The sequence below is a fragment of the Cynocephalus volans genome, chromosome 1 (genome assembly GCF_027409185.1).
Source record: "Cynocephalus volans isolate mCynVol1 chromosome 1, mCynVol1.pri, whole genome shotgun sequence".
Classification (NCBI taxonomy): Eukaryota; Metazoa; Chordata; class Mammalia; order Dermoptera; family Cynocephalidae; genus Cynocephalus; species Cynocephalus volans.
Window position 1 is genome coordinate 186,116,007 of NC_084460.1, and position 17,123 is coordinate 186,133,129.

The following is a 17,123-nucleotide window of genomic DNA, read 5'->3' on the forward strand; positions in this document are numbered from 1 at the left end:
TGGCCCAGTGGGGCAGGCGGAAGCCCGGCGGGTGTCCGCCCCCCCAGCAGGGCCGGGCCAGGGGTCACTCATGGGGTTGTGCCGGGCCGGGTGGCTCCCTCTCTGCCTCTGTGTCGTCACCATCGCCGTTCTCGGCCGCCACTGCCTCAGGCTGCTCACTCAGTCCCGCAGCACGGCTCGGGCACTCCCAGGAATCTTCTTTTATGCCGGCCTGAAACCTTGAATCCTGAATAGGGCAGCTGGCCGCCTTCAGTGCGGCCCCGGCCTCCGGGATCCTGGCAGCAGCAACAGCGGCCCGGCGCCGTGTTCCTGTTTAGAGACTCGCTTTTACAGCTAAGAAACAGTTCTTTTCCTGCTCCATACTTCAAAGCTGTTGCCTGTAAACGAGGCAGCCTCTCCTGCCAAGGGCAAAGTGGCAGTCAGCCCCCATGACCGGCCACCAGCAGCGGTCCTCCCTTAAGAGATGGCAAGAGGAAGGTCCACAAGTTTCCCGGCTGCCTAAGGCCCAGTGGCCGCCTTTTCCACCTCAGCTACTCTGTGCCAGCCACCCCAGCCACCACCAACTTAGGATCCCTCAGCAAACTTTTGATAGTAATTTTATAGTCCTTTCAGGAAGAGAATGTGCTAATCTCCTAAAGCCCCACTGTTATCTAGGCTTTTCTTTTTAAAGCCATTAGAGACAATCAAAACAGGAACAATAACAGAAAACAGCCAACGCCAAGGAGAAATAGCTCAAATCAATTTTAAATGAGAAGTTAGGTCATGGTGTGGAACCATATTAACGTCAGCATAGATGGCTTCCCAAAATTAGATAGAAAGCAATGTCTTAAGAGACACTCTTGGCAGGAGTAAGACTGTATCCTGGATGTAAGTTGGGGTTGCAGTACCTCATTGGAGTTTGTGGAAGGCTGACATCCATCCTCTTACTTCAGCCCATACTCCAGAAATGGGCCTAAACCTTGGTGTTGGATGACTCTGAAAGTGAGTTTCAAGGTACAGAAAGAGAAAATTTGATCTTTGGGACCATATCCTCCCAAGATCAAGCAATAATGACTATGTTCATGTGGCAGATTGTATTTTCCTAAAACACAACAACATTTCTGGTCCCATATGCTCTTCCAGAACCTTGGGACTTCCCATTGAGAGGTGGAGTTTGGCTTGGACTGCCTTGATGAATAGAGTGAGGTGGAAGTGATGCCATGTGACTGCCACAGCTAGGTCACAAAAGGCAACATGGCTTCTGCCTGGCATTCTCTCTGTCTCCATTCATCTCCTTGGAACCCAGCCACCAAGTTGCGAGGCAGCACATGGGGAATTTGTATACAGAATTCTGGCCAACAATTCAGCTGCCAGCTGGCACCAACTCCAGACATGTGAGTGAGACTTCAGATAATTTCAGCCCCTAGCCTTTGAACCACCTACCTGATGCTGAGAGAGACAGAGATGAGCTATCTCTGTCAAGCCTGCCCAAACTGTATATATTTGGGATCAAAATTAACACTGTCATTTCTTAAGTTACTTAAGTTTATGCAGTATAGTAACAGTAGCAGTTGGGATTCCAAAACATCCTTAAAGTTTCTATTCCTTTTCCACTTGGATCAGTACTAGGGATGACCATGGAGGTGAAGCATAAAGGCAGCCTCATTTCTCCAGAGGAAACAGGACTGGGGGAAGGTGGGTGTATATCCTCAATGCACCGGAAGGAACTATTGACAATAGGCCATGGGTTTAATGTACTGAGTTATGGGAAACGACATACTGATTGTTTTAAATTAGTTTGTGTAACATATTCTCTGTGTCTTATTTTTCTTCTGGTATTTTCATCTCTCTGTCTTTGGACCTTGTTTAGGCAGATTTCCTCAATATCTCTAGATTTTCTTTATCTTCCAGCTCTTCTATTGACTTTCATATACTAGCAGTCACATACATATATTTCTTTGTTCATCTGTGCAGGACAGGGAATGGCAATCATATTTTAATTTTCACTTATTTGTTTTCTGATTTTTCCATTTCATAACCTCATATTTTATGGATACATTATCTTCTATCCTGGGATATTAAACTAAACCTACAGGGTCAGCTGTTCTGCTTGTTATTTTTGTTTTCTTTCATAATGCTGGTTTTCTTTATAGATCTGGTTGCCTGGACATATGGAAGAACGAAGGTCTAGATTAGTTATTTTATGTACTTGCTCTTTTAGGTGGAAGTGCATCTCTTTGGCTTCTTTCCTGAATGGGAAGGCAGACTGGCTCTGTGTAAATCAGTGACACTTGCTGGCTGGAAGGCTTCTCTTTGAGGAGAGTCGTTTGGCTGGGTACCTCCCAAATTCCAGAACCAGCATTTACACTACAGCCCCATTTCTCCTGTAGCAATTTATTCACTTTCTAGGGGAGGAACCACAGACTTTTCACCTGGTGGTAAACGCAATGCATGCTGTCAAGGAGGAGGGTAGTGGGTGAGGTTGGTGAATTAGTCCCCTGTTCTCTCTTCTCAGCCCTGTCCTCCACAGATGCCTGGAGCTAGACAAATGCCTATGCAAACCTCTCCTGCTGTGGCTCCTGCTCCACGTCCTCCATGTAAATGCTTCCACCCACTTTCACTCTTTAAAACCTTTACCAAAATCTCTATTGTTTGCTGATGACTTGCCCCAGTTTTCTTTGCTATTGGGTGTCTATTTCCTTTTGTAGTTCTTTACTGATCTTTCCACAGAGGTTTTGGTGGAAAGGAAGTTAGACACAGTCTATAATTGCCAACAGCTGTGGGCCAGAGTAAATGAACAATGCCTTCTCAGCCCAAGTCAGATCCATATTTCCCCGCCAGTGAGTGCGATATAGGTGGTGCCACCCTGGAGATGCTGATTTCACAGGAGTGGGTGCAGCCTGGGCAATGGAGTTTTAAAAGCTCCCTCCCTGGTTGACTCAAGTCCGATGAGCATCTCCACTTACTCCTTTTGTTCACCTCTGTTGATTCTGAACTTGGGGCTTCTCTCCTTGGTCCCATTAACTTCTCCAGAATTTAACCTGTGCATATTTTAGGTTGTGACAGTCCATGTCTGGTTTCTCCATCAGTTGAAAAAACCATGCTTTTTATCTTCCAGAAATTCTTTGGTAGATCTAGTACAATTGTGGTATTCTTTCTGGGGTGTTGGATTGTTATGTTAAAAACATGTTTTCTTTCATTTCCATGGGGTTTTGGCGAAGGGACAAAAAGCATGTATTCATCCCACATTCTTGATCTAACAATTTCTACTCTGTTTTAAATGAATAAAATATGTAATTTTCTTATTTTTTCCCTTGAAAAACTTTTATTACGGAAATATTAAAAATATACAAAAGTAGAGAGAATAGTACAGTGAGCCTCCATGATCCCATGAACCAGCTTCACGACTGAACAGCCAGTTCATGACCTGTGTGTTTCCTCTACACACCCACCCTCTCTGACCCCCCTCTTTAGCCCTGGATTATTTGAAGCAAGTCCTAGATATTTTATAATTTAATCTGTCAATATTTTAGTATCTATACTATAACAGACAAGGGCATCCTTTTTAAAACCTAATCACAATATCATCACCTCCGCCCCCCCGCCATCAATAACAAACCCTTAATATCATCAAATATTCAATTTGGGCTGGCTGGTTAGCTCACTCAGTAGAGTGTGATGCTAACACCAAGGTCCAGGGTTTGAATCCCTGCACCAACCAGCTGCTACCCGCCCCCCCCAAAAAAAAACCCCAGTTCATTTCACATTTTCCCAATTGTCCTATAATTGTTTTAAAGTTTGTCTGAATTAGGATCTAAACAAGGTCCAAAACATTGTGATTGATTAATATGTCTTAGTGTCTTTTAATCTATAGGTTCCCACACCAGTCTTTTTTTCTGCTTTGCTGTTTATTTGTTGTGGAAACTGGTTTGTGTGTGACGTAGTTTCCCACAGTCTGATGCTGCTGACTGCATCCCTGTGGTATCCCGCATCCTGTGCCTCTGCCCCTATGTTTCTTTTAAATTGGTAGCAAGAGCTCACTGTGTAATCAGATTTGGGTCTGGTTCTTCGGCATGAGTACTCCGTAGGTATTGGTGTATACATCTGTCAGGAAGTGCATGTCTTGTGTTCTTTTTTTTGAAGCTAGTAGCTATTGCTGATCATTGATGAGAGGTATTAATCACTAGGAGTTCCAAAATAGTGATATTCTAGTTCTATCATTCTTTCTTTATTATTAAGTGGAATGCTTTTATAAGGAGGATTTTAGCCTCTCACAAAAAATTTGGTTACTCTGAGGAGCAGTTCATATAGAAAAGGTAAAAATAAATGTTTGTTTTTTTTCCCCTTTATTTACCAGTTTTCAAAATAGTGTGCTGGTTCCCTAGTGTCTTCCAAAAGTGACTAATCACTGAGGTGTTTTTTTTTTTAAGTATCATTATGAACTCTTGGATTCATTTGATAAGTTTCAATCCATGCAGTCACCTTTATTAATCTTCAAATTGCCCCATCTTTGGCCAGTAAGAACCTTTTCTAGATGGTGTCTTAGTCCTTTTGATATTACCATAATAGTCCTTGATAGTTTCTTTTGCTTTTGTATGACAATATGTCCCAAGCTCATCTACTATATTTCATGCACCAGACCTAGAACTTTTTTAAGGAGCCTTGGTTCTTTTAGCGGGATATGGAATTTGAAGACTAGGGGATTCATTGCCACTGAGTTGGCTACTTTAAAAACATGTATTTGTTTTTAAGGATGAAATACATCAAATATTCATATTTTCATTTCAGATCAAAATCAGGACTACAATGGGCCAACCCCGTGGCGCACTCGGGAGAGTGCGGCGCTGGGAGCGCAGCAGCGCTCCCGCCGCGGGTTCGGATCCTATATAAGGATGGCCGGTGCGCTCACTGGCTGAGCGCTGTACGGCCCGGTCACAAAAAGGAAAAAAAAAAAAAAAAAAAAAAAAAAAAAAAAAATCAGGACTACAGGATTTTTATCTGACTGTATCTCATTTCTGTATTTTCTTTCTTCCATCCCCCAAATCCCATTTCTCAATGACACCAATGTTATTCATCATGTGCTTTATCCCATAGGATACAGCCAACAGTCTCAAAATAACAGTATCAACACTACCACCAACAATATCATTACTAAATACAATTTAAGATTTCTTTGTGAAGTTCTTTTGTCCTTACAGTGTATCTCACTAGGCACATGCAATGAAATTAATGTGTTTTAAGTTACTTGGAATGGTTTCTCTCTGTGACATTATGCCACCAATGGAATACACAGTTAAGTTCATTTTATTTTGTGTTTTTAGGCACAGCTTTTACATTTTTTTTACATTTAATTCTGCTTCATGATTATTTAAAGTATGTATGTGGTTCCAAAGTCAAATCTACCAAAAAGGTATTCAGGAAATCTAGATTTATAACTGTCCCATCTACCCTATTCTCTACCTCCCTTTTGTTGTTATTCTATTACTGTTTTTCTTTTTTAAACATAAGCAAATATATATGGATATATTTGTATTATCTCCCTTTTCTTAAGTGGCAGCATACTATACTGTCCTCTGCCTTCCTTTTTCACTTACCAACATATCCTGGAGATTACTCCATAGCAGTATATAAAGATTCCTCATTTCTTTTTACAGATGCATAGAAATCCATTGTGTGATACATTTACTTTTCTTTTTTAAAAATAAACTTGGATCTTACTGTATACAGAATTCTGTATCTTTCTTTTCATTCGACTGTATATAGAGTTTTGTATTTTTCTTTTCATTAACTATTAAGCATTTCTTCTGTCAAAGATGGGTTTTTAATGGCTATATACTATTTATATTCATATGTCTGCATAAAGAAGCACAAGATTTTAAAATTCCCTGATTGTATCTTGATGTGTGTTTGCACTGATCAGTGGGTTTTGAAGCCTCTTCTGTTAGATTTCTAAGCTGGTTACTATAACTATGCCCATTTTCTGGCATATTCTTTTTGAAGTTTTCTGAAACTCCAGAGAAAAAAGGACTAGAAGAACTCTTTTCCCTGCTTTACTAAGGGAGAATTTACATCCATTCTGCCCGCCCCCCTGCCCCCAATATCCTCCCTCTGCCTCTGAGTGATCTCAAGTCTCCTGGAAAATCTAAATTCCCTACCTGTTATAAAAGATCCTTGTTTTAAAGAATCAAGCTTAAGATTTATTAGTTGAACCTTGAAAAAGCTTATTTCTTAAGTGTCTTATCTGGCTTTTCTAAATTGTTGGACATTTTAGAAATCTTGAAAGCAGAAAGATAGCAAGAAGTAAGAAAAAATAAATATTAAAAAAAATTTTTTTAGAGCAGTGTATACACTTTAAAAGACAGTTTTGCAAACATATTTGCAAGCAAAACTTTAAATTTATGGGCCATTAAAATTTACCCTAAATATTACAATGTTGTAAGTTTATTTTTAGATTTAAAAACTTATTTTGAGTTGCATTAAAATGTTAACAAAATACAATGATATTATTTGTGATGAAATAAAAATGATAGCAAGAAGTCTTTTTAATGAATAGAACAGAGCTTTAATTTTTCTGAGTATAGTACATATTCACCATATTAACTCATTCCAATAATTGGAGATCCTCTATCTGTTCATACGATTGTAGGAAACAAACTTGAGAAACATATTCGTGAAGTGAAATAATTTAAAATTGTAATAAGCATAAATAGCTCTGATACTTTGGGAAAGAGAATTTCACTATTTTACATTTTGCTTTAAAAGAAATACCTTGAGTTTTTGTTGAAGGCATTTTACTTCCACTTGTAGAGTCTTTGTAGCTGTTTGAGCTGCTAAAGTCTTCCCATTTTCAACTGCCAACTGCCGACTAAAGGCTCTACTGTTTAACCTCAGTTGTTTTTCCAAGCTCTGAAAACATAAATATTTCAACTATTCTATAACCAACTTGGCATTATTAAAAACTTCAATTGTAACAGAACTAATTACATTTATGAGAAGTGCAAATTTTCAATACAATTTTAGTGAATGGCTTATACAAGGGACATACATTAGAACTAAGTATAACCAGAAAAAAAAAAAAGCCTCCAAATCCCAGATCTGAGCTCTAGAGAATAAATATGTTTTGAGCTCAATGTTTTCACACACTCTGGAATTTGATAAAAAAAAATTTGGAAAGTTAATAAACATAACCACTGTCATACTTTAAAACAAAACCTAAGCAGTTCTGCCCAAATGAACTATTCTAAGTAACTATTCTATTCTATCTTTGCATAGGGTACTCCTTAAAAACCTTTCAAGCCTCTCTCCCTAAAGTGTTGTTCAGCGTCACACATCACGGACAGTGACTGCCAGATAACACACAGTGAAAGTTCTAAGAGGACTCACACCACACTGATGGATGATATAGCCACCTATACTCATAATCACCTGCTCTCTGGAATGAGAACTATGTCACTGGAGAACTGTTTGATCCAGACTTTGACAGAAAGCTTGGCTAATTGGTATACTATTTTTTTCCTCCATAAAATGGGGTTTCCCCCATTATAACATTAATACTTTCCAATTAAGGAAAAATGGAAAACATGGAAAGGTAAAATGATGAAATTATCACTAAAAATCCTATTCCCTAAAATATTAATATTAAAAAAAAAATACCTGCATGTTTTGGGCCACAAAACATTGTGCCCACCAAATGCCCTACAACCAAACAGAAATTTCCCATACTTGGTAAGTGCTTCTGATAGCCAAGAAAATAGTTAATTAGTTCTTGAATTTGTTTTGGTTTTGTCTATAGATATAAAAACATGGACTACTTAAACTTTTATATATAAAAATATGTAGATGAGATAAAAATAAATTTACTTTTACATGATAGACATACGCTAAGATGGGTCTTGTATAATTTTGGTATACAAGAACAAAAAATGAGGGTGCTATTTTCTGTACCTCACATATCCATTTTATGTGAAAAATTCCCTTTGAAAATAGAAAATTTTACCTACAGAATAACTGAGATAAAAACATGAATGAAATGAACTTGATATTTCCTTACTTTAAAGATCGTAGAAAACACTGTACTTGCCTCACCATCAAATATAAAAGAAGTAAATAATAAATTAATTCCACTTATATTTATGTTCCTGGTAACCAAAACTATCTAACGTAAAATGGGCAGAATTCTCAGTAGGATCACGGCCTTCTCCCAAATCACCCCTTATAATGTAATCCCCAGGTTTTTGACAACCATGTACTATTAAGGAAAATCAATCCATTCATTTTTTCAATTATTTTAATTCTTTTTCTTTCCCTTTTCCCAGAGCATTATCTGGGAAAAATTCCAATCTCTAAAACAACTAAAAATGTCTATTTGGTAATGCTTGGCCAAACCGATGAGGGAGAATACAAAAGAAGGCACCGAACAGATACACTGTTTAGATTTTTAGGGAAGTAGCCTTTTAATAAACAGTTTAAAGTAGACTGCTGATTTTGGAGAGAAGTTTTGCACAGCATAATGGAACCTTTTCAGCACATGAAAAAATGCCCCTAACACTGGTAGCTGTGCTGTCTTAGGAAAAGGTCATCTCCAGGTAAATTTGCCTAGCCACAGAATGAACTCTTGCTTGCTACCACAGAACAGACATTTCCATTCTGAGAGCTTCTGTTTTTCCTTCTAACCTCTTTCTTCCCCCTGCCCCTGCCCACCATTAGACAACATAATTGTTTAGTGTGGCAGGCCAAGCAAAGCAGCTTGTAATGCTGCATTATAGAGGGGGCAAATAAGATTAATGTGCACCCCCACTCAGTATTAATTCTGGAAACTTAAAATTTCTAGGTCTCTGAAATACAGACCTGTATTTTTTTGTCATTTTCCTCCATTTTTGTCATAAGAACAGACAATCTATGAGTAAGTTCTTCCCTTTCTGCAAGATTTTTGTCTTCAGAAAGTTTCTGCAGTGCCTGCAAGGCATCTTTAGTCTTCAGTAACTTGTTGTCGGTTTCTCTAAGTTTCCTAGATACTGTTCTTTCCCTTTCCTGGGATTTCCTAAGTAGCTGCTTTAAACTTTTTACTTCATTCTGATGTTTAACCATAATTTGAGGTAGATTATTTTGTGAATTCTCATATTTTCCTATAGCTTTCAAGTGCCTCAGCTGAAGTTGTTTCAAAAATTGGTTTTCTATGATGATGGTTTCCAATTTACGATGTATATCAGCTAATTGATTTTTTAGTTCTTTAATCTTATGAAGCCTTGCTGAGAGTATTCGATGAGCCATAGCATCTCTTCTTTGGGTAATCATATTGATTCGAGAACTTAAAAATGGTGTATTCCAGGTGTGCTTTTTTTCAGCTGAGATTTCCTTCTGGCCTGTGTAAGCAGATACTCCAGTTTATTACTAGTAATACACACACACACACACACACACACACACACACACACACACACACAAAAATATGCACATATGTAGAATACCCTCCCCCCATATTTACATACATACACAATCATAAGTATAACTAGAAGGGGAAAGAACTAACATTTAATGAGTACCTATGCTTTAGGATAGATATTTTATATACAGATATCTCATTTAATACAATTTTTTAAGGTCAGTTGTATAAGGTTACATAGCCATGAAATGACACAGATTGGATTGAAAACCAGGTCTTCCTTGACTCTAAAACTTATACTTAGATTTATATTATAAAAGCTGTACTGAAATCCATAACCAACATTTACTAAGTGCTTATCATATGTTAGGCATTGCACTAAATGCTTTATATAGATTATCTGATATAATCCTTTCAGCAATATGTTATAACGTAATTAGAGTAGTAGTATAATGTGAGAGCTCAATGTCAAGATCTAATATATTCAAAATGAGGCTTAAAAAGCCATTAAGTTGTTTAATGTATATATATATACACACACACACACGTACATATACATATGTACGTGTGTGTGTGTATTTCATCTCTCAAAAAATCCAATGCAGCCAAGTTTTCCTCTGTTACTTTGTTTTTCTCCTTCTGTTACTTTGGCTGGTTGCTAAATGAAGTAGTTGGCATGTGTTCAGGAGTCTTTGAAACAAAAAATACCTAAAAAAACATTATACTTAGCACCAATATAATTGAATTTGAGTATGTTAAATGTATGTGTAACACCACTTTACTATTGTCCCATTTTAAATGTAAACTGATGCCTACAGACGTCACTTGTCAATGGGTACACAGCTAGTAAGTGATGAGATAGGACCCACTGTCTACGCGTCTATGCTACTTCTCATAAGTGTGTGCACTTGTACAATATATATGTATATGTGTGCATCTGTCTATGTAAATATATGTATGTGTGCATGTGTACATATCAGTATATCTATGTTCTGAAAAAGAAAGACTGGAACTGGATTCTAAAACCTGAAAGAGTCTGGTCCTTATTTGGAAAGAGAAGGGCACTTAGTGGCCATTGTCACTGGAGTCTAATCTTAAGCTACTGGCTCAAGTGTGGACACATCATCTGAGACATGGCTTAATATGTTTGGCCTAGGTGGTGGGAAAGCAATTGTACCTGCGATGGAAACAATGAACCCACAGAAACAAAGCATGCTTTCTGGGGATAAAGGATTTGAATCATGACTATGACAGACCACACGATTTTACAACAATCACAGTATCAGTATCACATCAATAACTGATGGACTCTGCAACTATGCCTTTGTGGGTATTTATTTTCCCACCAGGAACAATAGTTTAGCAGGGTCTATGGTTGAATATTTGAGTATTTTAGAGTAGGCTTTTGAGCACATTAAGAAGTGGAAGGCAAAGCAGGTGGCCTCTGGGACACCTCCTAGAAGGCTGGTAAAGAGGTGTCTGTGGGTGTGTTGAGGCCAGACACTTTAACAACTTGGGCCCTGGCTAGGGAAGCCCAAGACCCAGGCAGTGTGGATTAGGATGGCTGAAAATAGGGGTAGACAGGGGCTGACATGTTCTGTGCCACAGCCAGCATGACTGAACTCAACTCCCCAACTTGTCATGCCTTCCTGCTCTTGGGGATTCTGACCTGGAGGAGAGAGGGATTTCCCTGAGACTAGAAGGTGAAGAGTGGTGGGTTCCATGGGCAATGGAGGCTTATGTCCCCTTCCCATGACATGCTCAAGTGACAGGAGGGCACAGGTAGCATGGAGGTGCCTGGGGACAAAAAAACACCATGGCCATGGGAGCTCTGGCCAAGGCCCCAGGAGTTGCAATGTGCACAGTGTGTATGGATGCTTTAAAAAGGAGAGGGGTTGGCCTTTTAAATATCGCATGGGCTTGGACAAGTAGCACATAAGTGATGAAGATAAAGGACCAGAGGTCCTTCCCCAAATATTCTTATCTGTGTGAGTGCCCCACCCCCACCCCCATACTCCTCCCATTCCTTAAACACAACTGAGATCGAATTTCTTGTCCACCCTAGAGGGTGGGTAGGAGAGGATCAGCCAGGTTTGTTTGCTTCAGAAAGGTAAATATACCACTTGCATTTGAGTGGTATACAACAAATGCATACTATATACATCATGCATACTTATATAACTATAAAGGTTATGGAAAACTGAAATAGGGTTTAATCCTTAATGATTTTTTGTCTCATTATCCTGAACTTCCACATGATAAGGATGATATAATTTATAATTTCAATCCCATTTCACACAATAAGGCAGATTTAGCTAAATGATTAAACTACTCTTAAGGTGCCTAATTTTTAAACCACCGAGCTAAAACACTCTCTCAAATTAACCAAAAAACATATATAATTTCACAGTTAGTCAAAAGGGCACACTTCATATTACTTACAGACATGTGCTCTGCTGAGCAGTTCTAGGAGAGTCCCGTCACCCACCACTTCCCCGAAAGCTCATCCTGTCCCAGCATGCCTTCCTTCCAAGGCCCATCCCCCAGGCTCTCCCCCACCCCACTCCTCCTTTTTAAAGCTCTTTTGTTTCCTATTACACTTTTCTGCCCGTGCTGTTTCCTTCTTCCTCTCCTCCCTGGCCTCAACCTGGTTCCCTCTCATGGTCACTGCCCCCTTTGGTCTCACTGTCCCATTCTGTTACTCTCACAGTTCCTCCACACCTTCACTCTGGCTCTGCTGCCCCCGGGTCATGTTCCCACTCACTGTACTGGCTCTGCCTCCCCCCACTTTCTTCTCTTTCTCTTCTGGGTCTACACTGTGAAAGACATGAACCTCAAAAGACAGGATGGACCCAGTTCCTCCAAGGACCAGGGTAAAGAAAAGGTTCAAAGGGCTTTTGCCTTTCTGTTCTCAGTAGTTTCTGTTGCTAGTCTGTTAGAGAAGGTGTCTCTTTAACCCTACCTTAGGTCTTCTACCTATATATGACCAAGAACAACAGGGCAAAAGGTGTCCCAAGTATATGAATGCAATAAAATAACTTCTTTTTTGGTATAACAATGTTTTGAATAATTATCACATGTTTTGGCATTGTACTGACAAAGTACATCAAGGAAGCAATTTTCTAATTAACAGGCTATATAATTCAAAGAGTTGTGAAAGTACATTTTTTACAAAAGAAGGAAATAATCAATTTTTGAAAAGCAAATTGTAGAAATACATTGCTTGCTATGTGCAATGATGTAAGTAAATGCCCAAAGTCTGACCAAAGCAAAAATCCTATGGAGCTGAAGTCCTCATTTCATCCTTATAATTTTTGTCTACGAAATGTTTTTCTGCCATAGACTTTGCTTTCATAAATTTCCTAAAATGGGAATTGAAAATAATCTCTGATGTTACTATTCTTTAGTGAATTTTGGGTCTATATTGGCGGTTTCTAATCCAGTGTTACCAGCCCCTCAGGGTCAGAGATCTACTTTAGATGTATTATAAAGCTGAATGGAAATTGAACATGCACTTGAGAAGGAGGTGCACTGGCTAAAACATCACGTCTCTTTGCTATGGGTTAGAATTATACTATCCTAGGGTGGATCAAATTACTTGCTGCTTAAATTACTTTGGCAAACATTTGCCAAACATGAACTATTATGGGAACAAAAGAATAAAAGAAAAAAACCAAGGAAATACTTTATCATTCTGTGACAAAGCTTGAAGTTGCAATTAGTGTTTTGTTACACTGGGCAAGGGTCCTCAGGGACATATAAAATTTGAGTTACAGATGCATGCAAGATTTATTTAAAATAATGTCAGAGTATTAATACACAAAAGGATAACCAAGTAAGAGCAAACCTTTCACTTTTCCAGATAATGAAATTAGGGTTCTAGTCTCCTGTGAAGTGACTGAATTAATTCAGGTTGCTCCCAGTTTATGAATGGGTATCCTGCATAAGGGACTCAATAAATATTTGTAGAATAAATGAGAAATCAATTTTAAAAAGCTATATTATAAGGTGTTTAGAACTCAAAATTCAGTTTGTTTCTTGTAGAAATAATTCTATAAATGCTAACTGCCTTCTTGCATAGCCCATAAAAGCTTAGAATCAATATAAATACAGTGTATAGATCCATGATCCCTTATCAGAAACCCTTGGGGTCAGACTGTTTCAGAATTTGGGGGGTTTTATTTTTTAGGTGGGTGCATATATGGTATTTTCCATAGTTCTTTCAGTAGGGTCTGGGACCGTACCCTTTAATCAGACAATATTTTTTTAGTGAAATATATGAGTATTTACACTAAACAAAATAAAGATCAGTCTCATATCAGTTCAAACAAGATTTTTGTTGCCAAATCAATTCTGGTGACAAAGATATGAAAAATGTTCAGTTTTCAGAGATTTGTAAATTTCAAAAGGGATTATGTAATTAATTGTAGGACTAAACCACGATGCTGTTCCATTGTGATAATCATTTTCAAATGCCACAAACAGACTTCTTTTGATATAGTTCCACTGTGAGAGAAGATACTGGACTTTTTGTCTTCTCCCTGGGCCTCGGCAGTGGGTGTAGGACTCCCACCTCTTTAGAAAAGAGGCTTTTAACCTTTTGAGAATCTGGTGAAAGCTATGGGTCCTCTCCCTAGAAAAGTTCACAAATGCACATGGACACAAAAAATGTGTAGAATTTCATGGGGTTTACAGATATCTGTCTTAGATGGGGAGTCCCTGCTCTACAGCTAGGAAGAAGAGGAACTGAAGATTCTAGATATTCCAGAAGGGGCATAAAGTGTCCTGGACACACCTGGTAATAGCAGGTTGGGGTGAAAGATCCTGGGTAAACATGATAGTGGAAGATGTGTCCCATAAATAGTAGGCTCTTAATTAAATATTTTCAAACTGTTGACTGAGTGTTCTCTGATGGTCACAGCGGAAAAGAGTTCTGGCTATTTCTACATAAGGAATTCTTAGAAGCTCAAGGTTACCTAAAATGGGAGGAAGTAACTACAGTCTGGGCAGGGAGGAAGGGAGGGAGAAGACCAAGGATATCACAAGGCTAATTCCAATTTGAACAGTGAGGAGTTGATAGAATTGGCACTTTTAAAATCCACAAGGAAGTGACATTATTAACAGCCTTTTGAACTATCTCTGTTTAAAAAGATTGTCTTTAAAGATCCAATCAAGATGGCAGAATAGACGGTCCACAGTGTCACTTTCTCCCACAAATCAACCAAATTACAGCTATAAAAACGTAACATCAGCCAAGCCGGGGCCGCTGGAGCTCAGGGGAAGAGGAGGAGAGACCTACGGAGTTCATGAAGGTGGGAGAAACTACGATGAGAGAAAGAAAAAGCTGCTCTGAGTATTTCGGGCCTCGGCCGCTTTAAGGCTCGAGCTGAGTGCATGGAGCAGGAGCCGGGGGAAGCCGAAGCTGTGCCCTTCAGATGGAGTTACTTGGAGGCGGAAGGGGAGAGGGCCTCGGCGGCCCCCAGGACAGCAAGACCACTAATAGGGTTCATGTGGACCCACACAGGAGCAGGAGCCAGAACAACTGAAAAAAGGGAGCCATTCAGAAGCCGGCGAGTCATCCCAAGGGACCAGTGCAGGGCCCGTCCCATGGGAAGTGTGTGCAGCACGGGTGGTGGGCAAGACAGGCCCACCAGGGGAACACTGAGGTACAGCAAGGACAGCTGATCTGCCCCCCAATCAGCACAGGACCACTCAGAGGAGACTGGTCGGGAATACAGAATTGCATGGGGTGCAGTTTGATGAAAAAACTCAGGCCCAGATCAGAGATTCTACAAAACATAGATCTACCACGTCTCTGGAGAGCCAGAAGTACCTATAAGGTCAACCATTAAACCCTGAGCTGCACAAAAAACCTTCCCTAGGGAAAGAGCAGCAAAGTAGCAATTTAAACAACCAGACAGTTCAAGTACTGGTTCCCACAGGAAGTTACTCTGTGTTAGAAGCAAAGGACAAAAAATTAGTTCTGGGCCAGGCACACCACCAGTACCTTGGGGCCTGCCTGGGAACTGGAGGCTTGGATCTGGGGACCAGACCACACTCCCACCTTCAGGTAAACTGCACCAGTGCATTGGGGCCAGCCTGGGGACCTGAAGCACGGAGAAGAGGACTGGACCCCCCACCCACAACCAGGCACACTAGCACCTCGGAGCCCAACGGGGGACCTGGGGCATGGAGAAGGAGACTGGACCTCTCTCCCACAACCAGGCACACTGAGCCAGTGCCTCGGGGCCCACCTAGGAACCCAGGGTATGGAGTTGGGGACTGGAACTCTCTCCCACAACCAGGCACACTGCACCAGTGCCTCAGGGCCTGCCCAGGGACCTGAGGCATGGAGAAGGGGACTGGACCTCTCTCCCACAACCAGGCACACTGAGCCAGTGCCTTGGGGCCCACCCAGGGACCCAGGGTATGGAGTCGGGGACCGGACCACCCTCCCACAACCAGGCACAACATGCCAGCACCTCGGAGCCCACCTGGGGACCCGGGGCAAGGAGAAGAGGACTGGATCTCACTCCTACAACCAGGCACACTCAGCCAGCACTTCAGGGCTCACCTGGGGACTGAGGCATGGAGAACGGGACTAGACCTCTCTCCCACAACTAGGCACACCAAGCCAGCTCCTCGGGGCCCACCCACGGTACTGGGGCATGGAGAAGGGGACTGGACCACCCTCCCACAACCAGGCACACCATGCCAGCACCTTGGGGCCTGTCTGGGGACCCGAGGCAAGGAGAAGGGGAATGGACCTCTCTCCCACAACCAGGCACACTGCGCCTGTACCTTGGGGCCCGCCCAGGGACCCGGGACATGGAGAAAGGGACTGGACCCCTCTCCCACAACCAGGCACATGGCGCCAGTGCCTTGGGCTCTGCCCAGGGACCAGAGGCATGGAGAAGGGGACCAAACACACCCCACAACCAGGCATACTGCCAGTGCCAAGGAGCATGCCAAAAACAGCAGCCCCACGTGGGTGGCCCACCACAGCCACCACAATAACCATGGCTGCTGCAAAAGTGGCTAGACACCGCAGCCACCACGCAGATTGTTCGCCAACCTCTGGAGTGCACTCATACAAGAAGAGTCACCAGCAGAGACAAAGAAAAGAAGAGGATGTCTCTTTCCACAAAACCCATTTCAGAGTGATAGAAGAAGCATCTGCTCTATGATAATATTGGGGGACCTGATCACATCTCTCAGCATTGGACAGATCATCTAGGCAACAAGTTAACAGAGTAAACATTATTCTTTCAGAAGGAGAAAAGAAATCTAGGGCAATTAGAGGGGGAAGTGGGGAGGGAATGGGGGAAGGGGAGAGGTTGGACAAGGAGCATAAAGAATAATTACGATTTGTCAAAATATATATGCTAGTAATACTGATTTAATCAACATATCTTAATGTTCAACCCCCAAAATATGTATAATCGATTTTGATTCAATAAATAAAATAAATTATTAAAAAAATAAATAAATAAAAAGATTGTCTTTGCCAATATGCCTCACCAGACTTGGAGAGCATCCTCTTGGGGCAAAGAGACAGGTATTTACATTTCATTGATGATTCAAACATTGATTCTTCAGCTGGGATGAAAGGTAAGAAGCCAGTCAAATCCAAGTATTGTGGTACTCTCTAACAATGCCACCTGTTAACTAAAAAGGGAACTAACCTCACTAGTAGGCTCTAGTAGCTAAGCCATGCAAGGACTAGTCTTTACATTTTAAGCCCTTCTGCTATTTTGTAATT

General features: G+C 40.8%; 1 protein-coding gene across 1 annotated transcript in view; it reads right to left on the minus strand.

Annotated features, from left to right (window-relative positions):
* The window catches only part of LCA5L (lebercilin LCA5 like), a 52,153-nt gene that overhangs the window by 21,054 nt on the left and 13,976 nt on the right, over window positions 1-17,123 (minus strand). The window contains exons 6-8 of the mRNA XM_063082926.1: window positions 16,883-16,960; window positions 8,821-9,341; window positions 6,748-6,885 (exon numbers count right to left, since the gene is read on the minus strand). Coding sequence (XP_062938996.1) covers window positions 6,748-6,885; window positions 8,821-9,341; window positions 16,883-16,960 — 737 coding nt within the window. The remainder of the gene's footprint in view (window positions 1-6,747; window positions 6,886-8,820; window positions 9,342-16,882; window positions 16,961-17,123) is intronic.